The 27911-nt window shown below is 44.0% G+C and overlaps 1 protein-coding gene across 1 annotated transcript in view; it reads right to left on the bottom strand.

Annotated features, from left to right (window-relative positions):
- Window positions 1-5069: 5069 nt before the first annotated feature.
- The window catches only part of LOC129837706 (cadherin-17-like), a 30093-nt gene continuing 7251 nt past the window's right edge, over window positions 5070-27911 (bottom strand). Inside the window, exons 2-19 of the mRNA XM_055904085.1 lie at window positions 27523-27595; window positions 26875-26964; window positions 26509-26646; window positions 22731-22866; window positions 22486-22644; window positions 21927-22079; window positions 21030-21229; window positions 20472-20603; window positions 20188-20338; window positions 8756-8956; window positions 8578-8654; window positions 8250-8438; window positions 7681-7925; window positions 7457-7593; window positions 7124-7348; window positions 6912-7022; window positions 6677-6793; window positions 5070-5806 (exon numbers count right to left, since the gene is read on the bottom strand). Of these exons, the coding sequence (XP_055760060.1) occupies window positions 5721-5806; window positions 6677-6793; window positions 6912-7022; window positions 7124-7348; window positions 7457-7593; window positions 7681-7925; window positions 8250-8438; window positions 8578-8654; window positions 8756-8956; window positions 20188-20338; window positions 20472-20603; window positions 21030-21229; window positions 21927-22079; window positions 22486-22644; window positions 22731-22866; window positions 26509-26646; window positions 26875-26964; window positions 27523-27573 (2598 nt within the window). The 5' untranslated portion in view covers window positions 27574-27595 and the 3' untranslated portion in view covers window positions 5070-5720. The remainder of the gene's footprint in view (window positions 5807-6676; window positions 6794-6911; window positions 7023-7123; window positions 7349-7456; window positions 7594-7680; window positions 7926-8249; window positions 8439-8577; window positions 8655-8755; window positions 8957-20187; window positions 20339-20471; window positions 20604-21029; window positions 21230-21926; window positions 22080-22485; window positions 22645-22730; window positions 22867-26508; window positions 26647-26874; window positions 26965-27522; window positions 27596-27911) is intronic.

Here is a 27911-nt window from a genome sequence, read left to right as displayed (position 1 = left end):
TTTTACTGTGGATATAGATACTTTTGTACCTGTTTCCTCCAGCATCTTCACAAGGTCCTTTGCTGTTGTTCTGGGCTTGATTTGCACATTTGCATACCAAAGTACGTTCATCTCTAGGAGACAGAACGCGCCCTTCCTGAGCGGTAGGACGGCTGTGTGGTCCCATGGTGTTTATACTTGCGTACTATTGTTTGTACAGATGAACGTGGAACTTCAGGCGTTTGGAAATTGCTCCCAAGGATGAACAAACACTGACACAGGAGACAACCACCCACCACGAACACTGTGAAACAACCTACCTAAATATGACTCTCAATTAGAGGAACGCCAAACACCTGCCTCTAATTAAGAGCCATACCAGGCAACCCTTAAACCAACATAGAAACAGACAACATAGAATGCCCACCCAAACTCACGTCCTGACCAACTAACACATACAACAAACTAACAGAAACAGGTCAGGAACGTGACATACATCCACAGGTACACCTCCAATTGACTCAAATGATGTCAATTAGCCTATCAGAATCTTCTAAAGCCATGGCAAAGTTTTCTAGAATTTTCCAAGCTGTTTAAAGGCACAGTCAACTTAGTGTATGTAAACTTCTGACCCACTGGAATTGTGATACAGTGAATTATAAGTGAAATAATCTGTAAACAATTGTTGGAAAAATTACTTGTCATGCACAAAGTAGATGTCCTAACCGACTTGCCAAAACTATAGTTTGTTAACAAGAAATTTGTGGAGTGGTTGAAAAACGAGTTTTAATGACTCCAACCTAAGTGTATGTAAACTTCCGACTTCAACTGTATCTACTCCTGCACATCGACTCTGTACTGGTAATCCCTGTATAGAGCCATGTTTTTCATTTATTCCTCGTGTCACTATTTCTATAAAAAAAGTTAACTGCATTGTTAGAAAAGGAACCGTAAGTAAGCATTTCACTGTTAGTCTACACCTGTTGCTTATGACGCATGTGACAAATACAATTTGATTTGTCGTTGTGATGTTTATTTATTGAGTTGATAGTAATCAACACTCATTCATTGCTTCAGTCATCACACGAGTCTGGCATAAAGTGACCTTGTCCCCAGGTAAATAACAATGGCATCAACAGTAGATCAGACATAGAGGCGGCTGGCGGACAAGAATAGGCCCAGTAGTAGAAGGCAGTGTTGACCCCTGTGTTACTGTTCCAGAACTTCCCTGCTGGGATCCAATGTGATTCTGGACTGTGGCCCTGCAGTGTGAGTGTGTGAGAAGGACTGAGTCACAGAAACAGATGCTCCACTCTGGAACGCTCACGCATCACCACTTCCTGTCAGGAGTGGGTGTTGCTACGGGAACACTTGAAGGAGAACGCTCCACCATCACTCACTAACGCACCACTGGGAGGTTATTTACTGATCACAGATCAGAGTTTACCTTAAGGGTTGTGTCTACACAGCCCAGACTCCACGCTCTGACACCTCTTCGTGCTTAACTAATAGTAAACATCATCTTGTTTCCGTGTGCGTGAGTCTCTCATGAGACCTGCGTTATCCTGCTATCTCCCTGTGGAACAGCGATGGTGACGGGGTGGAGGAGCCTCTTCCTGTTATGTCATATCCTTGTCCCCTGGCTCACCCCTCTGCACACACACACTGCTTGTCACTTGTGTTCGTAATGTCTTTCCAGGAATTCCTCTGGCCGTGTCACAGTTACATGAGGACATCTTGCAGGTGCAGTTTTACCCTGGTAGCTACGTGTTGTGTTTTTGTTCTGAAAAACTTAGCTCTTGTGAAACATATATAAAACAAACATGTAGACTCTATTGTCAATGTTAAAAGACCTTCATTTCCTCACAAAACAGTATTTTGTGTCTTGCTGAACAGCGTGTTGATGGTGTTACAATCGATTTTTTTAAGTTGAATAGGAATTTGTAACACACACACACACACACAAACTGGCAAACAAAAACACACACATGCACACACACCACACAGTTAAAGGACACCCCTGTAAGGCCCGTTCTGGTGATATGTGTTGCATGGGCGGAGAGATCAGAGGTCAGTTGATGGTCATGAGAAGCTGTGATGACACACATTTGTGTTTTGTGACAGTAACGACACCCTATCACTTCATCTCTGCTGTCTCGGTGTCTCTGTGTCTCTCTGGTGGGTGTGTTTGGGTCTGTTGTTGTGGAATGCGTTACCAGGTTACGAGAGCAGAGTGGACCCAGGCGTAAACAATAAAAGTTGTCTGATGCTTAGATGCACTTTATGAGCTCTGAAACCTAAACTCCACTCTGCCTCTGTCTCCACACACACACTAGGCCCGTTTATACCTGCATGGTTCTAACCTGCGTCTTTTGTCCTGATCTTCTCCACATTCTGATTGTGCCCACATTTTTAGACAGTCAAAAGGCACATTATGATCAGATTGTGATCAGATCATCCTGCCCACCTCCGGAGGTAGTCAGACACACATTGTGTATGGATATCTTACAAGTGTAGACAGATCTGGACAAAGAAATCATTTTAAATCAGAATTATTCCAACCTCTAAAATCATTGACAGGTGCTGCCATTAACTGATTACATCAGTATGTGTCTTACAATAAATACATATCATTTTGAAAGAGTAGCTGTGAAATAACTTGCGGAGAGATAATTTGCTTTCATTCTCCCAGTACCTTTAAGAAAACTCTTCAGTTCTTCTCTATCCCCCTCTCTCTTTCTCTCTTTATTTCTCTTTCTCTCTCTCTCCCTGAGACGAGTCATCATCATTCAGTTCAGTAGCGTTGAGGACAGAATGACAGGTAGACATAAAAACAGGGAGAGAGAGAAAAACCTACAGAAACTAATGTATTAATTCTCAGGTGTTATACCACTTAAATACCACCTATAATGAGTTTTCCTCATCAGAAGCCTTTTCACAGAGGTATAAAAAGCTGCTGCTGTACAAGTTTTAATGGTTATTACAGTTACCTCATCACTCACCTTTCAGAAACATACACAAGCACGCACCTACATTCCTCTCTCAGCCCAAAGCACACACACATGCACATAATATTACATTCCTCTCTCAGCCCAAAGCACACACACATGCACATAATATTACATTCCTCTCTCAGCCCAAAGCACACACACATGCACATAATATTACATTCCTCTCTCAGCCCAAAGCACACACACATGCACATAATATTACATTTCTCTCTCAGCCCAAAGCACACACACATGCACATAATATTACATTCCTCTCTCAGCCCAAAGCACACACACATGCACATAATATTACATTCCTCTCTCAGCCCAAAGCACACACACATGCACATAATATTACATTCCTCTCTCAGCCCAAAGCACACACACATGCACATAATATTACATTCCTCTCTCAGCCCAAAGCACACAATTTTACTCAAAAGCAGTAGGTCCAGATAGACATTTTCTCCACTCCTCTCTCCATTACTGTGTTGCACACACCAAGGTTATAAAAGTAAATGAAAACTGAAATGAAAATTAATTAAAAACAAAAATTGGAAAAACAATTGAGTAAACTGAAAAACTATACTGGAACTATTATCTTTGACTGCAAAACAAACTAAATTAAAACCATCATGAATTATGTTCAGTTGTTTTTTTCCTTCTAAACTTTGGACAAAAATCGAATGGGGTTTTGAAGCTTTTTTCTCTAATGGGGTTTTTGAACTTCTGAATCTGGAGGGTAAATGCTGCCAGTAGATGGCGATGTTTCAAATAGGCCTAGCTGGTGCATCGCTAGCTAACGGAAGAAATCTGAGGACGAGCACGAAGCATGAGCGTGAACAATGGCAGCAGCAAACACAACACAGCAGTGGTTGGTTGCAAAAGACAAAGCCGTGTATGGGATTGTTTGGAGTACATTGCTGGAAAGGACAAAAGCAAATGTATTGTAGTGTCAGAAGCTAATAATAATTTATTGGATTTATATGGCACTTTTCTACCAACTGAGGTACTCCAAGCGCTTTACATTGTAGGGGGAAACTCACCTCCAATGTGTAGCACCCACCTGGGTGATGCACGACAACCATTTTTGTGCCAGAATACTCACCACACATCAGCTAAGTGATATATGCCAATTATAATGAGGGGGGGGGGGGTGATTAGGTGTTCATGATGGGAATGGTACCAGTTTGGGAATTTTGTCATGACACCAGTGTTAACACCCTTACTCTTATGATAAGTAATGGGCTTTTTAATGACCACAGTCAGGACATCCGTTTAACATTCAATCCAAAAGACAGCACCCTACACAAGGCAATGTCCTCTTCACTGCCCTGGGGATCTCCTTAGACCAGACGCAAAAGTGCCCCCTACTGGCCCTCCAACACCACTTCGAGCAGCATCTGGTCTCCCATCCAGGGACCGACCCGGCTTAGTTTCAGAGGCAAGCCAGCAGTGGGATCTAGAGTGGTATGCTGCTGGCTGGCAGCAGTGGGATGCAGGGTGGTATGCTGCTGGCTGGCAGCATACCACCCTGCATCCCACTACCACCCTACATCCCACAACCTCAAAGTTCATCTGTACAGCACCCACAAAGAATTTCAGGATAAAGATGGGGAGATAGCTATTGTTTTATTTTTTGTAATTCGCTGAGGATTCGACTCCCGGTATCATGTGAACACGCATAAGACGTGGATAATATGTAAAATTTCCGACAATGAGCTTTAAAACGACAAATGATTCTCTCTACCAACAAGAAGGGTGTGAACGGTTTGAACAGTTTGTTGTGGCATGGATTGCGAGGTGAGGGTGTGTTACTACGCCGATAAATGGAAATATCCATCAGGACTTTTGCCATCTAGGAAATGTGTGTGACCGGACCATCTCAAATAGTACTTGAGTACCCCTGCTATAGTCCTACATCACATACATGGCCCCTAGCATAAGGACACGTGAGGCTACTTTCTGTCCCTCACACATGAAATACAACAAACTGAAACTACAACTGAATAATATAAAAACAAAATATGTTTTTTATCGTACTGAAACAGAATAAAAACTAGTAAATCAAGTCTGAAACTGAATGGAAACTGAACAGAATTAGTAAATAGTAATAGAAATCCAATTTAATAGAAAATCACAAAACTATAATAAACATGGTACACACTCAGACATTCACCAGGCACTCATTTACACTGGGCTTGTCAAACAGTTAACACCAAGGGTTAAACTGAGGGATGTTTAGGTGTTGGAACTGTCTCCAACATCGGTTGTTTTTCCATGGTCATTTCTACTCTTTACTGTATGCAGTCTTTCTCCCATTCTAAAGTGGTGGAACCGTCCTAATTTAACCCTCGGCTAGCTAGCATCTTCACTAATATCAGGCCTCATTAAAAAAACATCATGGAGTATCAGTATAAAGACATATCAACCACAAAAAACAGTCAGAGGCAAACGGTGAACTGAAGTCTCTGAGCAACAGTCTACACAATTACAGCAAGCAGCTTGAAATGGAGTGTTTGAACCATCACACAGTACACAGCCAGTCAAGACACACCAGCTGAGAATGGACAGTCTAAATTCTAAATACAGACAAAATTCACTGACAAGGGAAATAAGTTATTGAGCTGCATGAGTGCATGATTATGACGAAACCAGGTAGTATTTATAACATATGCATACAACCAATCAAAGTAGATCTGTTCTTCAGAAATATAACAATTAAACAAACACATGCTATCTCATGTGTTTCTAGAGAATGGCGTCCGTTTCTCCCAGCAAGACTTTCTTCTGGTTGTCCTTCTTTATACGATGGAAAGCGATGATCAGGACCAGGGCTAGGGAGGAAGTGACATCACCCATCAATATAGGTCACCATAGCAGAACCCACCTGTAGCACGCGCTCCAGCAGGTATATCTCTCTGGTCACCCCCAAAACCAATTCTTCCTTTGGTCGCCTCTCCTTCCAGTTCTTTGCTGCCAATGACTGGAACGAACTACAACAATCTCTGAAACTGGAAACACTTATCTCCCTCACTAGCTTTAAGCACCAGCTGTCAGAGCAGCTCACATATTACTGCACCTGTACATAGCCCATCTATAATTTAGCCCAAACAACTACCTCTTCCCCTACTGTATTTATTTATTTTGCTCCTTTGCACCCCATTATTTCTATCTCTACTTTGCACATTCTTCCACTGCAAATCTACCATTCCAGTGTTTTACTTGCTATATTGTATTTACTTCGCCACCATGGCCTTTTTTTGCCTTTACCTCCCTTATCTCACCTCATTTGCTCACATTGTATATAGACTCATTTTTCTACTGTATTATTGACTGTATGTTTGTTTTACTCCATGTGTAACTCTGTGTTGTTGTATGTGTCGAACTGCTTTGCTTTATCTTGGCCAGGTCGCAATTGTAAATGAGAACTTGTTCTCAACTTGCCTACCTGGTTAAATAAAGGTGAAATAAAAAATAAAAAAAAACAGTCAAAAAATAATATCGGAAACCCAGAACTAAAATCCTGCGTAATTGCGTTAGATACTTGATTAGTCTGTCCATTAGTCAAAAAGAACAACAATAACTATCAACAACAATACGTTTTAATCTACAGTTATGTCTTAGTTCCTCGATTGTACCATTCCGCCCTCTTCCCTTAAAGTGCATAGCAACAACACCAGTGAACAACAGCGCCTGTTACTCACCGATGAATCCGACAGTTCCAGCCAGGATTCCGATGGTGGTGGGCATTCCTAACACCCCTGCATGAACGCCTGGCTCGGTGAAACAGTATCCCAGCTCTGTGCAGTTACACACTCGCACTGTAGGGAGAACACACACATCAGAGACAAATACACATTGGTAAAAGACACCCACTCACAGCTACATGGACTTGTGTGTGATGTGTGTTATCACACAAAGCTGGCTGTAACCACTCACCCTCAAACTTCTGTGTGATGCCCATGCCAGCGTTGTCTTTGATGTTGATGGGGATTAGGAAGGTTTTGTCCTCGCTGGGAGATTTCTTCAGGGTCAGTTTAGCAGATGTACCTACAGGAAACCAAGGGAAGAGACACAATCCCACATCAGCACGGGAGCACATTAATAGACAGGATCTCTAGGAGATGTAGTCTTGTCTAACAAATGTGTACCGTCCACAGCGCTTAGGTCCCAGTTGGGGGACTTCTTGCCCTGGGCCAGGCTGAATGTGAAAGGTGCTCCGAAGGGGTCTGCGTCTGCGTCCAGGGCCGTCAGGACTATAGGCTGGGGCTTCTTCACACAGATGAAGGCCTGGTTCTCTGTCAGCTTGGGGACATTGTCATTCACATCCAGCAGCCTCACAGACACCTCGCGCTCTGAGGACAGCTCTGGATTGGCTGAGGGTGGAGAGATATTATTCATTATGGATATTCTCTAACCTGGACTCAAACTGGCAGTGTGTGGGTCCAAAAAGTATCCGAAATATACGTATGTGTGTTCTTCACCTTTCTCGAAGGCGACAACAGTAAAGTGGAAGGCCTCCACCCTCTCTCTGTCCAGCACAGCTTTATTCTTTATCTTTATCTCTCCAGTAGCAGGATCAATCTCCAACCAACCCTTAGTGTCCCCCTCCATCTTGAACCTACAATACACACACAGTTAGCACAAAACATACACTATCAGAGCCATAACACACACACAACATCAGTCCCTCTCATAATGTGATTACAGTATCTCTTTGCCCTCTGGGTCCTTGGCGTCTATTTTGAGCAGCGTAGATCCCTCCTTGGTGTCCTCTAGCACTGTGACATCCAGAATGTCCATGTCAAACACTGGAGCCTCATCAACGTCACTGATCGCCACCGAGACCACGGCGGACGACTCAGCGCCGTACTCGAGACCGCTCACCAGCGGCTCTGGGTTACGAGCATCAATCTGTAGCTTATAGGATGTAGCAGTCTCATAGTTCAGAGGCTGGAGAAAGAGGGGGAGAGAGGGGAGCGAGGAAGAGAGAGGGGGGAGGAAGGGAGATCGAGGGGGGAAGGGAGAGAGAGGGGAGAGTGGGGAAAGGAAGGAAGGGTGGAGGAAGGAAAAGAGAGGGGGAGGGAGAGGGAGGCAGATGGGGAGGAAGGGAGAGAGATCTGTGAGCATTCTGGAGCAAAATGGAAGCGTTTGTGTGGGTTTGTTTCAGGCTGCTGGTGGACGTTTCCTTTAATAATCAATACAACCATAGATCTAGGATCAGCTTACCATCTTTATCATCACCTATCAAAATCTGACCTTCCAGTATGAAGTTACCTTAGCAACAACAAGCCTGCCCTCCCCATTGTCGTCTGTCTCCATGGCGAAAACTCCGTCTTCGTTGCCAGCGGTTATGTGGAACTCGATGCGGGAGCTTCCTGTTCCAGGGTCGTCGGCGTCTGTGGCTTTTACTGTCAGGAGGGTGTGGCCTAGAGCTGTGTCTTCAGACAGGTTGTGACGACCATACTACAAAGAGACAGAGAGAGACAGAGGGAGAGAGAGAGAGACAGAGAGAGACAGAGACAGTATTAAAGGTCACAGGTCAACAACCTATACCAACTAAAGCATATATGAAACTCAGGTGTGTGTCTCAGGTATGTCTCACGTCATTCATCTCGAAGATGGGCAGCTCATTGTTGATGTCAATAACCTTGATGAGGACCTTACATTCTGTGCTGAAACCTGACGAAGACACACAACAGTATGTGAGGACCCATTGAAGAAAACACGTGTCTGTGCTGTTCCAACTTTTAGACAAAGGTCAAGTGTGTGTGTGCATGTACCTGGGTCGTTTACTCTGACAGTGAGGTGGTACTCTGTTGCGTCTCTGCGTTGGAGCATCTGCTTGGCCTGGATGCGGCCGCTGATGCCATCGATGGTAAAGACGGAGGAAGGGGTTTGGGACACCAGCGAATAGGAGAGCAGCGCGTTGGGTGTGTTGTCATCATCAGCATCATGCACCATCAGATGTCCAACTGGGCTGCCTGGAACCCAGAGGAACCAATCACACAGGTTATATGAGTTACTATTAGAATGCTTCAGCTCTGAACACACATACCTTTAATATAACAACACAGTCCTAATATCAGTCTCAACACAGTCCTAACACCAGTCACAACACAGTCCTAACATCAGTCACAACACAGTCCTAACATCAGTCACAACACAGTCCTAACATCAGTCTCAACACAGTCCTAATATCAGTCACAACACAGTCCTAACACCAGTCACAACACAGTCCTAACACCAGTCACAACACAGTCCTAATATCAGTCACAACACAGTCCTAACATCAGTCACAACACAGTCCTAACATCAGTCACAACACTGTCCTAACACCAGTCTCAACACAGTCCTAACATCAGTCTCAACACAGTCCTAACATCAGTCACAACACAGTCCTAACATCAGTCTCAACACAGTCCTAACATCAGTCACAACACAGTCCTAACATCAGTCTCAACACAGTCCTAACATCAGTCACAACACAGTCCTAACATCAGTCACAACACAGTCCTAACATCAGTCTCAACACAGTCCTAACATCAGTCACAACACAGTCCTAACATCAGTCACAACACAGTCCTAACATCAGCCACAACACAGTCCTAACATCAGTCACAACACAGTCCTAACATCAGTCACAACACAGTCCTAACATCAGTCACAACACAGTCCTAACATCAGTCACAACACAGTCCTAACATCAGCCACAACACAGTCCTAACATCAGTCACAACACAGTCCTAACATCAGTCACAACACAGTCCTAACATCAGTCACAACACAGTTCTAACATCAGTCACAACACAGTCCTAACATCAGTCACAACACAGTCCTAACATCAGTCACAACACAGTCCTAATATCAGTCACAACACAGTCCTAACATCAGTCACAACACAGTCTCAACACAGTCCTAACACCAGTCACAACACAGTCCTAACATCAGTCTCAACACAGTCCTAACACCAGTCACAACACAGTCCTAACATCAGTCACAACACAGTCCTAACATCAGTCACAACACAGTCCAAACATCAGTCTCAACACAGTCCTAACACCAGTCACAACACAGTCCTAACATCAGTCTCAACACAGTCCTAACACCAGTCACAACACAGTCCTAACAACAGTCTCAACACAGTCCTAACATCAGTCACAACACAGTCCTAACATCAGTCACAACACAGACCTAATATCAGTCACAACACAGTCCTAACATCAGTCACAACACAGTCCTAACATCAGTCTCAACACATTACTAATATCAGTCACAACACAGTCCTAACATCAGTCACAACACAGTGCTAACATCAGTCACAACACAGTCCTAACATCAGTCTCAACACAGTCCTAACATCAGTCTCAACACATTACTAATATCAGTCACAACACAGTCCTAACATCAGTCACAACACAGTGCTAACATCAGTCACAACACAGTTCTAACATCAGTCTCAACACAGTCCTAACATCAGTCACAACACAGTTATAACATCAGTCACAACACAGTCCTAACATCAGTCACAACACAGTCCTAACATCAGTCACAACACAGTTCTAACATCAGTCTCAACACAGTCCTAACATCAGTCACAACACAGTTATAACATCAGTCACAACACAGTCCTAACATCAGTCACAACACAGTCCTAACATCAGACCTAACATCAGTCACAACACAGTTCTAACATCAGTCACAACACAGTCCTAACATCAGACCTAACATCAGTCACAACACAGTTCTAACATCAGTCTCAACACAGTCCTAACATCAGACCTAACATCAGTCTCAACACAGTCCTAACATCAGTCTCAACACAGTCCAAACATCAGTCTCAACACAGTCCTAACATCAGTCACAACACAGTCCTAACATCAGTCACAACACAGTCCTAACATCAGTCTCAATACAGTCCTAACATCAGTCAAAACACAGTCCTAACATCAGTCACAACACAGTCCTAACATCAGTCACAACACAGTCCTAACATCATTCACAACACAGTCCTAACATCAGTCACAACACAGTCCTAACATCAGACCTAACATCAGTCACAACACAGTCCTAACATCAGTCACAACACAGTCCTAACATCAGTCACAACACAGTCCTAACACCAGTCACAACACAGTCCTAACACCAGTCACAACACAGTCCTAACATCAGTCTCAACACAGTCCTAACATCAGTCACAACACAGTCCTAACATCAGTCACAACACAGTCCTAACACCAGTCACAACACAGTCCTAACACCAGTCTCAACACAGTCCTAACATCAGTCTCAACACAGTCCTAACATCAGTCACAACACAGTCCTAACATCAGTCTCAACACAGTCCTAACATCAGTCACAACACAGTCCTAACATCAGTCTCAACACAGTCCTAACATCAGTCACAACACAGTCCTAACATCAGTCACAACACAGTCCTAACATCAGTCTCAACACAGTCCTAACATCAGTCACAACACAGTCCTAACATCAGTCACAACACAGTCCTAACATCAGCCACAACACAGTCCTAACATCAGTCACAACACAGTCCTAACATCAGTCACAACACAGTCCTAACATCAGTCACAACACAGTCCTAACATCAGTCACAACACAGTCCTAACATCAGCCACAACACAGTCCTAACATCAGTCACAACACAGTCCTAACATCAGTCACAACACAGTCCTAACATCAGTCACAACACAGTTCTAACATCAGTCACAACACAGTCCTAACATCAGTCACAACACAGTCCTAACATCAGTCACAACACAGTCCTAATATCAGTCACAACACAGTCCTAACATCAGTCACAACACAGTCTCAACACAGTCCTAACACCAGTCACAACACAGTCCTAACATCAGTCTCAACACAGTCCTAACACCAGTCACAACACAGTCCTAACATCAGTCACAACACAGTCCTAACATCAGTCACAACACAGTCCAAACATCAGTCTCAACACAGTCCTAACACCAGTCACAACACAGTCCTAACATCAGTCTCAACACAGTCCTAACACCAGTCACAACACAGTCCTAACAACAGTCTCAACACAGTCCTAACATCAGTCACAACACAGTCCTAACATCAGTCACAACACAGACCTAATATCAGTCACAACACAGTCCTAACATCAGTCACAACACAGTCCTAACATCAGTCTCAACACATTACTAATATCAGTCACAACACAGTCCTAACATCAGTCACAACACAGTGCTAACATCAGTCACAACACAGTCCTAACATCAGTCTCAACACAGTCCTAACATCAGTCTCAACACATTACTAATATCAGTCACAACACAGTCCTAACATCAGTCACAACACAGTGCTAACATCAGTCACAACACAGTTCTAACATCAGTCTCAACACAGTCCTAACATCAGTCACAACACAGTTATAACATCAGTCACAACACAGTCCTAACATCAGTCACAACACAGTCCTAACATCAGTCACAACACAGTTCTAACATCAGTCTCAACACAGTCCTAACATCAGTCACAACACAGTTATAACATCAGTCACAACACAGTCCTAACATCAGTCACAACACAGTCCTAACATCAGACCTAACATCAGTCACAACACAGTTCTAACATCAGTCACAACACAGTCCTAACATCAGACCTAACATCAGTCACAACACAGTTCTAACATCAGTCTCAACACAGTCCTAACATCAGACCTAACATCAGTCTCAACACAGTCCTAACATCAGTCTCAACACAGTCCAAACATCAGTCTCAACACAGTCCTAACATCAGTCACAACACAGTCCTAACATCAGTCACAACACAGTCCTAACATCAGTCTCAATACAGTCCTAACATCAGTCAAAACACAGTCCTAACATCAGTCACAACACAGTCCTAACATCAGTCACAACACAGTCCTAACATCATTCACAACACAGTCCTAACATCAGTCACAACACAGTCCTAACATCAGACCTAACATCAGTCACAACACAGTCCTAACATCAGTCACAACACAGTCCTAACATCAGTCACAACACAGTCCTAACACCAGTCACAACACAGTCCTAACACCAGTCACAACACAGTCCTAACATCAGTCTCAACACAGTCCTAACATCAGTCACAACACAGTCCTAACATCAGTCACAACACAGTCCTAACACCAGTCACAACACAGTCCTAACATCAGTCTCAACACAGTCCTAACATCAGTCTCAACACAGTCCTAACATCAGTCACAACACAGTCCTAACATCAGTCTCAACACAGTTATAACATCAGTCACAACACAGTCCTAACATCAGTCACAACACAGTCCTAACATCAGTCTCAACACAATTATAACATCAGTCACAACACAGTCCTAACATCAGTCACAACACAGTTATAACATCAGTCACAACACAGTCCTAACACCAGTCACAACACATTCCTAACATCAGTCACAACACATTCCTAACATCAGTCACAACACAGTCCTAACATCAGTCTCAACACAGTCCTAACATCAGTCTCAACACAGTCCTAACATCAGTCTCAACACAGTCCTAACATCAGTCACAACACAGCCCTAACATCAGTCACAACACAGTCCTAACATCAGTCACAACACAGTCCTATCAGCCACAACACAGTCCTAACACCAGTCACAACACAGCCCTAACACCAGTCACAACACAGTCCTAACATCAGTCACAACACAGTCCTAACATCAGTCACAACACAGTCCTAACATCAGTCTCAACACAGTCCTGACATCAGACCTAACATCAGTCACAACACAGTCCTAACATCAGTCACAACAAAGTCCTAACATCAGTCACAACACAGTCCTAACATCAGTCTCAACACAGTCCTATCAGTCACAACACAGTCCTAACACCAGTCACAACACAGTCCTAACATCAGTCTCAACACAGTCCTAACACCAGTCACAACACAGTCCTATCAGTCACAACACAGTCCTATCAGTCACAACACAGTCCTAATATCAGTCTCAACACAGTCCTATCAGTCACAACACAGTCCTAACACCAGTCTCAACACAGTCCTAACATCAGTCACAACACAGTCCTAACATCAGTCACAACACAGTCCTAACATCAGTCTCAACACAGTCCTAACATCAGTCAAAACACAGTCCTAACATCAGTCACAACACAGTCCTAACATCAGTCACAACACAGTCCTAACATCATTCACAACACAGTCCTAACATCAGTCACAACACAGTCCTAACATCAGACCTAACATCAGTCACAACACAGTCCTAACATCAGTCACAACACAGTCCTAACATCAGTCACAACACAGTCCTAACACCAGTCACAACACAGTCCTAACACCAGTCACAACACAGTCCTAACATCAGGCTCAACACAGTCCTAACATCAGTCACAACACAGTCCTAACATCAGTCACAACACAGTCCTAACACCAGTCACAACACAGTCCTAACATCAGTCTCAACACAGTCCTAACATCAGTCTCAACACAGTCCTAACATCAGTCACAACACAGTCCTAACATCAGTCTCAACACAGTTATAACATCAGTCACAACACAGTCCTAACATCAGTCACAACACAGTCCTAACATCAGTCTCAACACAGTTATAACATCAGTCACAACACAGTCCTAACATCAGTCACAACACAGTTATAACATCAGTCTCAACACAGTCCTAACATCAGTCACAACACAGTCCTAACACCAGTCACAACACATTCCTAACATCAGTCACAACACAGTCCTAACATCAGTCTCAACACAGTCCTAACATCAGACCTAACATCAGTCTCAACACAGTCCTAACATCAGTCACAACACAGTCCTAACATCAGTCACAACACAGTCCTAACATCAGTCACAACACAGTCCTAACATCAGTCTCAACACAGTCCTATCAGCCACCACACAGTCCTAACACCAGTCACAACACAGCACTAACACCAGTCACAACACAGTCCTAACATCAGTCACAACATAGTCCTAACATCAGTCACAACACAGTCCTAACATCAGTCTCAACACAGTCCTGACATCAGACCTAACATCAGTCACAACACAGTCCTAACATCAGTCACAACACAGTCCTAACATCAGTCACAACACAGTCCTAACATCAGTCTCAACACAGTCCTATCAGTCACAACACAGTCCTAACACCAGTCCTAACATCAGTCTCAACACAGTCCTAACACCAGTCACAACACAGTCCTATCAGTCACAACACAGTCCTATCAGTCACAACACAGTCCTAATATCAGTCTCAACACAGTCCTATCAGTCACAACACAGTCCTAACACCAGTCTCAACACAGTCCTAACATCAGTCACAACACAGTCCTAACATCAGTCACAACACAGTCCTAACATCAGTCTCAACACAGTCCTAACATCAGTCACAACACAGTCCTAACATCAGTCACAACACAGTCCTAACATCAGTCACAACACAGTACTAACATCAGTCACAACACAGTCCTAACACCAGTCTCAACACAGTCCTAACACCAGTCACAACACCAGTCTCAACACAGTCCTAACATCAGTCACAACACAGTCCTAACATCAGTCACAACACAGTCCTAACATCAGCCACAACACAGTCCTAACATCAGTCACAACACAGTCCTAATATCAGTCACAACACAGTCCTAACATCAGTCACAACACAGTCCTAACATCAGTCTCAACACAGTCCTAACACCAGTCACAACACAGTCCTAACATCAGTCTCAACACAGTCCTAACACCAGTCACAACACAGTCCTAACAACAGTCTCAACACAGTCCTAACATCAGTCACAACACAGTCCTAACATCAGTCACAACACAGACCTAATATCAGTCACAACACAGTCCTAACATCAGTCACAACACAGTCCTAACATCAGTCTCAACACATTACTAATATCAGTCACAACACAGTCCTAACATCAGTCACAACACAGTCCTAACATCAGTCTCAACACATTACTAATATCAGTCACAACACAGTCCTAACATCAGTCACAACACAGTGCTAACATCAGTCTCAACACAGTCCTAACACCAGTCACAACACAGTCCTAACATCAGTCACAACACAGTCCTAATATCAGTCTCAACACAGTCCTATCAGTCACAACACAGTCCTAACACCAGTCTCAACACAGTCCTAACATCAGTCACAACACAGTCCTAACATCAGTCACAACACAGTCCTAATATCAGTCTCAACACAGTCCTAACATCAGTCACAACACAGTCCTAACATCAGTCACAACACAGTCCTAATATCAGTCTCAACACAGTCCTATCAGTCACAACACAGTCCTAACACCAGTCTCAACACAGTCCTAACATCAGTCACAACACAGTCCTAACATCAGTCTCAACACAGTCCTAACATCAATCACAACACAGTCCTAACATCAGTCACAACACAGTCCTAATATCAGTCTCAACACAGTCCTATCAGTCACAACACAGTCCTAACACCAGTCTCAACACAGTCCTAACATCAGTCACAACACAGTCCTAATATCAGTCTCAACACAGTCCTAACATCAGTCACAACACAGTCCTAACATCAGTCACAACACAGTCCTAACATCAGTCACAACACAGTACTAACATCAGTCACAACACAGTCCTAACACCAGTCTCAACACAGTCCTAACACCAGTCACAACACCAGTCTCAACACAGTCCTAACATCAGTCACAACACAGTCCTAACATCAGTCACAACACAGTCCTAACATCAGCCACAACACAGTCCTAACATCAGTCACAACACAGTCCTAATATCAGTCACAACACAGTCCTAACATCAGTCACAACACAGTCCTAACATCAGTCTCAACACAGTCCTAACACCAGTCACAACACAGTCCTAACATCAGTCTCAACACAGTCCTAACACCAGTCACAACACAGTCCTAACAACAGTCTCAACACAGTCCTAACATCAGTCACAACACAGTCCTAACATCAGTCACAACACAGACCTAATATCAGTCACAACACAGTCCTAACATCAGTCACAACACAGTCCTAACATCAGTCTCAACACATTACTAATATCAGTCACAACACAGTCCTAACATCAGTCACAACACAGTGCTAACATCAGTCACAACACAGTCCTAACATCAGTCACAACACAGTCCTAACATCAGTCTCAACACATTACTAATATCAGTCACAACACAGTCCTAACATCAGTCACAACACAGTGCTAACATCAGTCACAACACAGTTCTAACATCAGTCTCAACACAGTCCTAACATCAGTCACAACACAGTTATAACATCAGTCACAACACAGTCCTAACATCAGTCACAACACAGTCCTAACATCAGTCACAACACAGTTCTAACATCAGTCTCAACCCAGTCCTAACATCAGTCACAACACAGTTATAACATCAGTCACAACACAGTCCTAACATCAGTCACAACACAGTCCTAACATCAGACCTAACATCAGTCACAACACAGTTCTAACATCAGTCACAACACAGTCCTAACATCAGACCTAACATCAGTCACAACACAGTTCTAACATCAGTCTCAACACAGTCCTAACATCAGACCTAACATCAGTCTCAACACAGTCCTAACACCAGTCTCAACACAGTCCTAACATCAGTCACAACACAGTCCTAACATCAGTCACAACACAGTCCTAACATCAGCCACAACACAGTCCTAACATCAGTCACAACACAGTCCTAATATCAGTCACAACACAGTCCTAACATCAGTCACAACACAGTCCTAACATCAGTCTCAACACAGTCCTAACACCAGTCACAACACAGTCCTAACATCAGTCTCAACACAGTCCTAACACCAGTCACAACACAGTCCTAACAACAGTCTCAACACAGTCCTAACATCAGTCACAACACAGTCCTAACATCAGTCACAACACAGACCTAATATCAGTCACAACACAGTCCTAACATCAGTCACAACACAGTCCTAACATCAGTCTCAACACATTACTAATATCAGTCACAACACAGTCCTAACATCAGTCACAACACAGTGCTAACATCAGTCACAACACAGTCCTAACATCAGTCACAACACAGTCCTAACATCAGTCTCAACACATTACTAATATCAGTCACAACACAGTCCTAACATCAGTCACAACACAGTGCTAACATCAGTCACAACACAGTTCTAACATCAGTCTCAACACAGTCCTAACATCAGTCACAACACAGTTATAACATCAGTCACAACACAGTCCTAACATCAGTCACAACACAGTCCTAACATCAGTCACAACACAGTTCTAACATCAGTCTCAACCCAGTCCTAACATCAGTCACAACACAGTTATAACATCAGTCACAACACAGTCCTAACATCAGTCACAACACAGTCCTAACATCAGACCTAACATCAGTCACAACACAGTTCTAACATCAGTCACAACACAGTCCTAACATCAGACCTAACATCAGTCACAACACAGTTCTAACATCAGTCTCAACACAGTCCTAACATCAGACCTAACATCAGTCTCAACACAGTCCTAACATCAGTCTCAACACAGTCCAAACATCAGTCTCAACACAGTCCTAACATCAGTCACAACACAGTCCTAACATCAGTCACAACACAGTCCTAACATCAGTCTCAACACAGTCCTGACATCAGACCTAACATCAGTCACAACACAGTCCTAACATCAGTCACAACACAGTCCTAACACCAGTCACAACACAGTCCTAACATCAGTCTCAACACAGTCCTAACATCAGTCACAACACAGTCCTAACATCAGTCACAACACAGTCCTAACATCAGTCTCAACACAGTCCTAACATCAGTCTCAACACAGTCCTAACATCAGTCACAACACAGTCCTAACATCAGTCTCAACACAGTTATAACATCAGTCACAACACAGTCCTAACATCAGTCACAACACAGTCCTAACATCAGTCTCAACACAACTATAACATCAGTCACAACACAGTCCTAACATCAGTCACAACACAGTTATAACATCAGTCTCAACACAGTCCTAACATCAGTCTCAACACAGTCCTAACACCAGTCACAACACATTCCTAACATCAGTCACAACACAGTCCTAACATCAGTCTCAACACAGTCCTAACATCAGACCTAACATCAGTCTCAACACAGTCCTAACATCAGTCACAACACAGTCCTAACATCAGTCACAACACAGTCCTAACATCAGTCTCAACACAGTCCTGACATCAGACCTAACATCAGTCACAACACAGTCCTAACATCAGTCACAACACAGTCCTAACATCAGTCACAACACAGTCCTAACATCAGTCTCAACACAGTCCTATAAGTCACAACACAGTCCTAACACCAGTCACAACACAGTCCTAACATCAGTCTCAACACAGTCCTAACACCAGTCACAACACAGTCCTATCAGTCACAACACAGTCCTATCAGTCACAACACAGTCCTAATATCAGTCTCAACACAGTCCTATCAGTCACAACACAGTCCTAACACCAGTCTCAACACAGTCCTAACATCATTCACAACACAGTCCTAACATCAGTCACAACACAGTCCTAATATCAGTCTCAACACAGTCCTAATATCAGTCACAACACGGTCCTAACATCAGTCACAACACAGTCCTAACATCAGTCACAACACAGTCCTAACAGTCACAACACAGTCCTAATATCAGTCTCAACACAGTCCTATCATCAGTCTCAACACAGACCTAACATCAGTCACAACACAGTCCTAACATCAGTCACAACACAGTCCTAACATCAGTCACAACACAGTCCTAACAGTCACAACACAGTCCTAATATCAGTCTCAACACAGTCCTAACATCAGTCTCAACACAGTCCTAACACCAGTCTCAACACAGTCCTAATATCAGTCTCAACACAGTCCTAACATCAATCACAACACAGTCCTAACATCAAAGTCACAAGATACGAGACTTTTCACACATTTATGGAATGCACATCAGGGTCAATGAAATGTAAAAGTAAGCATGTGGACACCTGCTCGTCAAACATCTCATTCCAAAATCATGGGCATTAATATGGAGTTGGTCCCCCCTTTGCTGCTATGGCTGAAATAGCCGAATCCACTAATTTAAAGGGGTGTCCATATACTTTTGGCTGTATAGTGTATCACACATCTCCAACCTATCACACACACACACACACACACATCCAGTAGTTAGTTACCTGTGGGTTCGTTCTCCTGCACTTCAAACACACTGAGTTCCTCCTCACAGATTGGAGCGTTATCATTCACATCGTCCACCACCACCTGCACCTCCAGGGGAGGGTCTACCTGGTTACCATAGCTATCCTCAGCGAACACCACCAGGATGTACTGGAACACACACACACACAATGACATTTATTTTTATGTGAACTATCCAGTGATGGACAGTACTCCATTAAATAATGCTGCTTGGGACCAGAGTGTTAGATAGTGATTGTGATGAGGAGGACTAGCTGGTTACCATGGCCTTGTCCTCTCTGTCCAGCTCCTCAGTCAGCAGAATGTCTCCTTCCTCTGTGACATTGAAGGGGAACGTCAGCTCCCGCTCTTTCTGTACCAGCCTGTAGAAGGCACTGGGATCATTAGACTGGACCTGCAGGGAGACATCGGACAGACAGACGGACGGACGGACGGACGGACACACAGACAGACAGACAGACAGACAGACAGACAGACAGACAGACAGACAGACAGACAGACAGACAGACAGCTTTAGACATGTACTGTATCTTAACTGCTTTATATGTAACATTTTCCTTTAATTATGCAGTGATGTCAATAGGAGATCAAATTTAAGGTATGCATGCTGATTATGTGTTTTCTAGAGAGTCTCTTTAGGTCCTTAGTGTTTTCTAAACAGTCTCTTTAGGTCCTTAGTATTTTCTAAACAGCCTAATTAGGTAATTTGTGTTTTCTAAACAGTCTCTTTAGGTCCTTAGTGTTTTCTAAACAGTTTCCTTAGTTAGGTACTGGGGCACCTATAGTGATTGTGTGAGTGTGATTTCCACCCCTGCCGTACCTTGCCGATGTGCATGGGGTATATCCCTTTCAACTGTTCTCTGAGGTTGATCGGTCCAGGATTGACCCACAGGTTCTCCTGCACGACAATTTTAACCCTCGCGTTACCGTTGAGAGCGTTCACCGACTCCCCGCCCATGTCCTCCACACGAACAATCAGCGTGAAGTCTGGGTCTTCCAGAGGGTTCAGCCTCCGAGACTCTACAACCACAGAGGAAGAAACAGGACCATTCACAGTCAATACACAGGCACCACCGAAGAAGAGAGGCCCAAATGATGCCCTATTTCCCATATGGCACACTGTGTTTGACTGTCGCCCTGTATGTCTATGGATGAACTGGCCAACGTAGGGCCCTGGACAAAAGTAGTGTACTAGTAGTAGTGTACTATGTGGGAATATTTGAGCGTGACCTTGGGGCTCTCTGTGTGATAACACAGGGGTCAGAGGTGAGAGGTCAGGCTGCTCTGGCCAGTGGCCACAGCTGAACTCAACAACATTATGTAGAGGAGGTTCTGTTCAGCAGCCTCTCAATCACACCATTAACCTCTTAATCAGCCTTAATCACTTGAATTAATCTATCTATCCCTCGCTCTCTATGCCTCTGTCTCTATCCCTCTCACTCTCTCTATCATTCTCGCTCTCTCTATCCTTATCTCTCTCTTTACCCCCCCCCCCCCCCTCTCTGCCTGACATGTTTCCAAGTGTCTGCATGTGCTCTGCTCTATTTGCTTCCTCTCTGAAATGCCCTCCTCTTTTTCTCTTTATCCGCCCCCCTTGTGGTCTGCTATGAGCTCAATCATCTATCTATTTGGACCATCTTGGTCAGGCTTACCTGACAATAGTGATTTTATGGTTTCATCTTAAACTACAAGTAAATATAGTGAAGTACACACAGACCTGCCCTCTGCACACAGCTGTAGAAGGGGTTGAGTTCATAAGGGATGTCCTTTGTGGGGGTGCAGTAGTCATCAAACCTCTTCTTCAGAGAATCACTGAAGTCCCCTCCTCTGGAATGAATAACACTTTCTCTGGCCTTCAGCAGACGCTCTCCTTCAGGAACACACACACACACACACACACACACACACACACACACACACACACACACACACACACACACACACACACACACACACACACACACACACACACACACACACACACACACAGACAGAGCTGTAATCAGTAATATAATCACGTGGTACACGTGGTCAATCTGACACCAAGCATGTGTTAATCTGGAGCACGAGAGTTGTGTTGTGGTAATCCTGGCTGGTGTGAGATTAAAGGATGCAGAACTCACAGATTAGCACTCATACAGGATGAGATTAGAGACCACAACATCTGGGATGATCTATGAGTGTGCACTTTGGGGCTCTCTGGGAGTGTGTGTGTGTGTGTGTGTGCGCCTGTGTGCATGCGTTTGTGTGTGTGTGTGTGTGTGTGTGTGTGTTACCCTCGGCAGTAGTAGAAATCTCTCCTGTGTTGCTGTTGATCTGGAAGAACAGGGTGTTGTCTCTGTTGGGGATCTGGGAGACCAGGGTGTAACTCAGCTGGGCGTTGGGAGACTCTGGGTCGTCCAGGTCAGTAGCAAACACACGCGCAAATGGAACACCTGCAACACACACACACATAATGAACACACACACAGACAGACAAACAGACGGATAGACAGACAGTCAGTCAGACAGACAGACAGACCTGCGGGGGTACGTTCCTTGACGATGCCGATGTAGTCTGTCTGGTTGAAGGAGGGGGCGTGGTTGTTGACATCCAACACGTTGATGGTGATGCTGACTGGACCTTCTACTGGTTCTGAACCCACTAAGGCCTCCAGCTACAACAACAACAACAACAAAAACAACATGAAGCTGGGATGTGTGTGTGGGTCTATACTAAATGTCTTGGTGTATGTGTGTGTGGGTCTATACTAAATGTCTTGGTGTATGTGTGTGTGGGTCTATACTAAATGTCTTGGTGTATGTGTGTGTGGGTCTATACTAAATGTCTTGGTGTATGTGTGTGTGGGTCTATACTAAATGTCTTGGTGTATGTGTGTGTGGGTCTATACTAAATGTCTTGGTGTATGTGTGTGTGGGTCTATACTAAATGTCTTGGTGTATGTGTGTGTGGGTCTATACTAAATGTCTTGGTGTATGTGTGTGTGGGTCTATACTAAATGTCTTGGTGTATGTGTGTGCATGCAGATACTTGTCAGATCTGTGAATCGACAGTGTGTGTATGTCTGTGTGTCTGTACCTACCAGCTCTCACAGTCTCACGTCAGAATTAGACGTTCATCCATGTTTCTCAAACGTCACATTTTAAAGTTGTTTCAAATGTCAAATTTGGAAGTGTTTAAGGTTAAATGTAGGTATTAAGTCAGAATTGTTAAGGTTAGGGTTAAGCTTAGGCATTAACTCCAAATTCTTAAGGTTAGACATTAACTCTGAATGGTTAAGGTAAGGGTTAAGATTTGGGATAGGCTTAATTTAAAAAAAATCTGAAACAACTTTCTATTGCTGGATTTGAACATGCAACTTTTGGAATGATGATGCAATCTCTATTGCACTCCACACTGTCCTTTCCCACCTATTGCACTCCACACTGTCCTTTCCCACCTATTGCACTCCACACTGTCCTTTCCCAGCGTTCAACACCATAGTACCCTCAAAGCTCATCACTAATCTAAGGAACCTGGGACTAAACACCTCCCTCTGCAACTGGATCCTGGACTTCCTGACGGGCCGCCCCCCAGGTGGTGAGGGTAGGTAGCAACACATCTACCACGTTGATCCTCAACACTGGAGCTCCCCAGCGGTGTGTGCTCAGTCCCCTCCTGTACTCCCTGTTCACCCACGACTGCATGGCCAGGCACGACTCCAACACCATCATTAAGTTTGCAGATGACACAACAGTGGTAGGCCTGATCACCGACAACGACGAGGCAGCCTATAGGGAGGAGGTCAGAGACCTGGCCGGGTGGTGCCAGAATAACAACCTATCCCTCAACATAACCAAGACTAAGGAGATGATTGTGGACTACAGGAAAAGGAGGACCGAGCACACCCCATTCTCATCGACGAGGCTGTAGTGGAGCAGGTTGAGAGCTTCAAGTACCTTGGTATCAGCAACAAACTAGAATGGTCCAAACACACCAAGACAGTCTTGAAGAGGGCACGACAAAGCCTATTCCCCCTCAGGAAACTAAAAAGATTTGGCATGGGTCCTGAGATCCTCAAAAGGTTCTACAGCTGCAACATCGAGAGCATCCTGACCGGTTGCATCACTGCCTGGTACGGTAATTGCTCGGCCTCTGACCGCAAGGCACTTCAGAGGGTAGTGCGAACAGCCCAGTACATCACTGAGGCAAAGCTGCCTGCCATCCAGGACCTCTACACCAGGCGGTGTCAGAGGAAGGCCCTAAAAATTGTCAAAGACCCCAGCCACCCCAGTCATAGACTGTTCTCTCTACTACCGCATGGCAAGCCGTACCGGAGTGCCAAGTCTAGGACAAGAAGGCTTCTCAACAGTTTTTACCCCCAAACCATAAGACTCCTGAACAGGTAACCAAATGGTTGCCCGGACTATTTGCATTGTGTGCCCCCCCAACCCCTCTTTTACTCTGCTGCTATTCTCTGTTTATTTTATATGCATAGTCATTTTAACTATACATTCATGTACATACTACCTCAATTGGCCGGACCAACCAATGCTCCCGCACATTGGCTAAGAGGAGAAGAGGAGAACTGCATTGTGTCCCACCAACAGCCAACCAGTCTTTTTACGCTACTGCTACTCTCTGTTCATCATATATGCATAGTCACTTTAACCATACCTACATGTACATACTACCTCAATAAGCCTGACTAACCGGTGTCTGAATATAGCCTTGCTACTGTTATTTTCAAATGTCTTTTTACTGTTGTTTTATTTCTTTACTTACACACACACACATACCTTTTTTTCGCACTATTGGTTAGAGCCTGTAAGTAAGCATTTCACTGTAAGGTCTATCTACACCTGTTGTATTCGGCACACGTGACAAATAAACTTTGATCTGATTTGATTTGATTTGAATCAGAGGCAGAGGCAGATGCTTATGCCCATCCACCATCCCCGTCCACAATGCCAAAACCTACTTGAAGGTAACATCACTCACTGTTGCCCCTAGTGGGCAGTTTCCACATCATCTCCTGTCTATCCACATCTATGACATGGATGGACATCAAATACTAACTTGTATCACGTGTATGTTAACTACTATAGTGTTTGTCTGTGTGTGTTTAAAACCTCTTCATGATCGGACCCATTTTTTTAATTTTCGCCTAAAATGACATACCCAAATCTATCTGCCTGTAACTCAGGCCCTGAAGCAAGTATATGCATATTCTTGATACCATTTGAATGGAAACACTTTGAAGTTTGTGGAATATAACACAATAGATCCGGTAAAAGATAAGACAAAGAAAAAAACAACCGTTCTTTTGTATTTTTTTTTTTACCATCACCTTTGAAATGCAAGAGAAAGGCCATCATGTTTTATTCCAGCTGCAATTTAGATTTTGGCCACTAGATGACAGAACTGTATGTGCAAAGTTTTAGACTGATCCAATGAGCCATTGTATTTCTGTTTAACATTTTGTATCAAGACTGCCCAAATGTGCCTAATTGGTTTATTCATAACTTTTCCTGTTCAAAACTGTGCACTCTCAAACAATAGTATGGTATTATTTCACTGTAATAGCTACTGTAAATTGGACAGTGCAGTTAGTTTAACAAAAATGTAAGCTTTCTGACAATATCAGATATGTCTATGTCCTGGGAAATGTTCTTGTTACTTACAACCTCATTCTAATCGCATTACCTACATTAGCTCAACCGTACCGAGGGGGACCCACCGATCCTGAAGAAGTTTTTAACTTCTACAGTGTGTGTGTGTGTGAACTTCTACAGTGTGTGTCTGTGTGTGTGAACTTCTACAGTGTGTGTCTGTGTGTGTTAACTTCTACAGTGTGTGTCTGTGTGTGTTAACTTCTACAGTGTGTGTCTGTGAGTGTTAACTTCTACAGTGTGTGTTAACTTCTACAGTGTGTGTGTGTGTTATCTTCTACAGTGTGTGTGTTAACTTCTACAGTGGGTGTGTGTGTGTGTGTAATCTTCTACAGTGTGTGTTAACTTCTACAGTGTGTGTTAACTTCTACAGGGTATGTGTGTGTGTGTGTGTGTGTGTGTGTGTGTGTGTGTGTGTGTGTGTGTGTGTGTGTGTGTGTGTGTGTGTGTGTGTGTGTGTGTGTGTGTGTGTGTGTGTGTGTGAGAGTGTGTGTGTGTGTGTGTGTGTGTGTGTGTGTGTGTGTGTGTGTGTGTGTGTGAGTGTGAGTGTGAGTGTGAGTGTGAGTGTGAGTGTGAGTGTGAGTGTGTGTGTGTGTGTGTGTGTGTGTGTGTGTGTGTGTGTGTGTGTGTGTTAGTGTGTGTGTCACCTCCAGAGTATGTGTCTGTGTGTGGGCCCAGTCCAGGGTCTGTTCCAGGTAGAGCCAGCCGTCCTCTGAGATGCTGATCTTTCCTTCAGTCTCTCCTGTCAATCTGAACCCATCAACCTCGAGGTGGGACGCTTGGAACTGCAGACGGAGAGAGAATTTATTAATACAAAGACCAGAAATTAAGGGGACAGTTGTGTGTGTGTGTGTGTGTGTGTGTGTGTGTGTGTGTGTGTGTGTGTGTGTGTGTGTGTGTATGTGTGTGTGTGTGTGTGTGTGTGTGTGTGTGTGTGTGTGTGTGTGTGTGTGTGTGTGTGTGTGTGTGTGTGTGTGTGTGTGTGTGTGTGTGTGTGTGTGTGTGTGTGTTACCTGGTAGAGGGCGTAAGGTACAGGTGTCCCCTCTGGTACGTCTAAAACCTTGTTCTCCAGTGGTCCCTTCTCCAGGCCTTTCCCAGCAGCCTATCACAACACATGTGATGAATATACAGTAGACCAGTGTTCCTGGTCTCCAGTCGTTGAAAAACTCCAGAGTTGCAAATTTTTGCACCAGCCCAGTACTTGCACTCCTGATTCAATCACTCAACTATAAATGAACACCCTGATTAGTTGAATCCGGTGTGCCAGTATTGGGCTGTAATGAAAATGTAAAACCCTTGGTGTTCTCAAGGACAAAACACTACAGAATGCGGTAGACGTTCTCTCTCTCCTTGCAGAAGGACAGTTACTCATTGACCGACTCTACAGATTTCCACTGAAGGAGACTGTCTGGCCTGTGTGAGCCTGTACGTCTGTCCTTCATTCAATCTTTCAGTAACGCTAAGAAGTCACAGAGGGCGGCACAACGCCCTGTGGCTCGTTTCCAAGCCAACCAGAGTCAAAGCTCACCTAGCAGAAACAAACCGGAAGAGAACCCAGAGAAGTCTCACTCCTCAGTGACAATCAAATATCAACGTAAGAGTTCATGTATGTAGAGTAATAGAGTATAACTTAAAATATTTGAGGTCGGAGTGAACTCACAGTGGCGATGAGGAGACTGAGCAGCAGCAGGTGCATTGTGGGATGTGCCATGATGAGCTACAGGGATGAGACTCTGAGAGGAGGGGGTGGAGGAGGAGGATTAGAATACACAGAGCTAGACTGTAATAAACCCTTTGTCAATGAGAGGTTGTGTAGGTCAGGGCTTCCCAAACTCGTCCCCCCCCTTTGTTTGTGTAACATTGTCATGTGAAGATGAGAGTTTGGGAAACATCATCAAAGCTTGATGATGAGTTGGTTATTTGAATCAGCTGTGTAGTGCTATGTCAAGAACCACAATGTGGCCCAGGATCGAGTTAGGGAAACCCTGGTCTAAGAGTGTGTGTGTGTGTGTGTGTGTGTGTGTGTGTGTGTGTGTGTGTGTGTGTGTG

The sequence above is a fragment of the Salvelinus fontinalis genome, chromosome 38 (genome assembly GCF_029448725.1).
Source record: "Salvelinus fontinalis isolate EN_2023a chromosome 38, ASM2944872v1, whole genome shotgun sequence".
Classification (NCBI taxonomy): Eukaryota; Metazoa; Chordata; class Actinopteri; order Salmoniformes; family Salmonidae; genus Salvelinus; species Salvelinus fontinalis.
The sequence above is the reverse complement of the archived record's forward strand: the minus strand, read 5'-3'. Positions and strand labels throughout refer to the sequence as shown.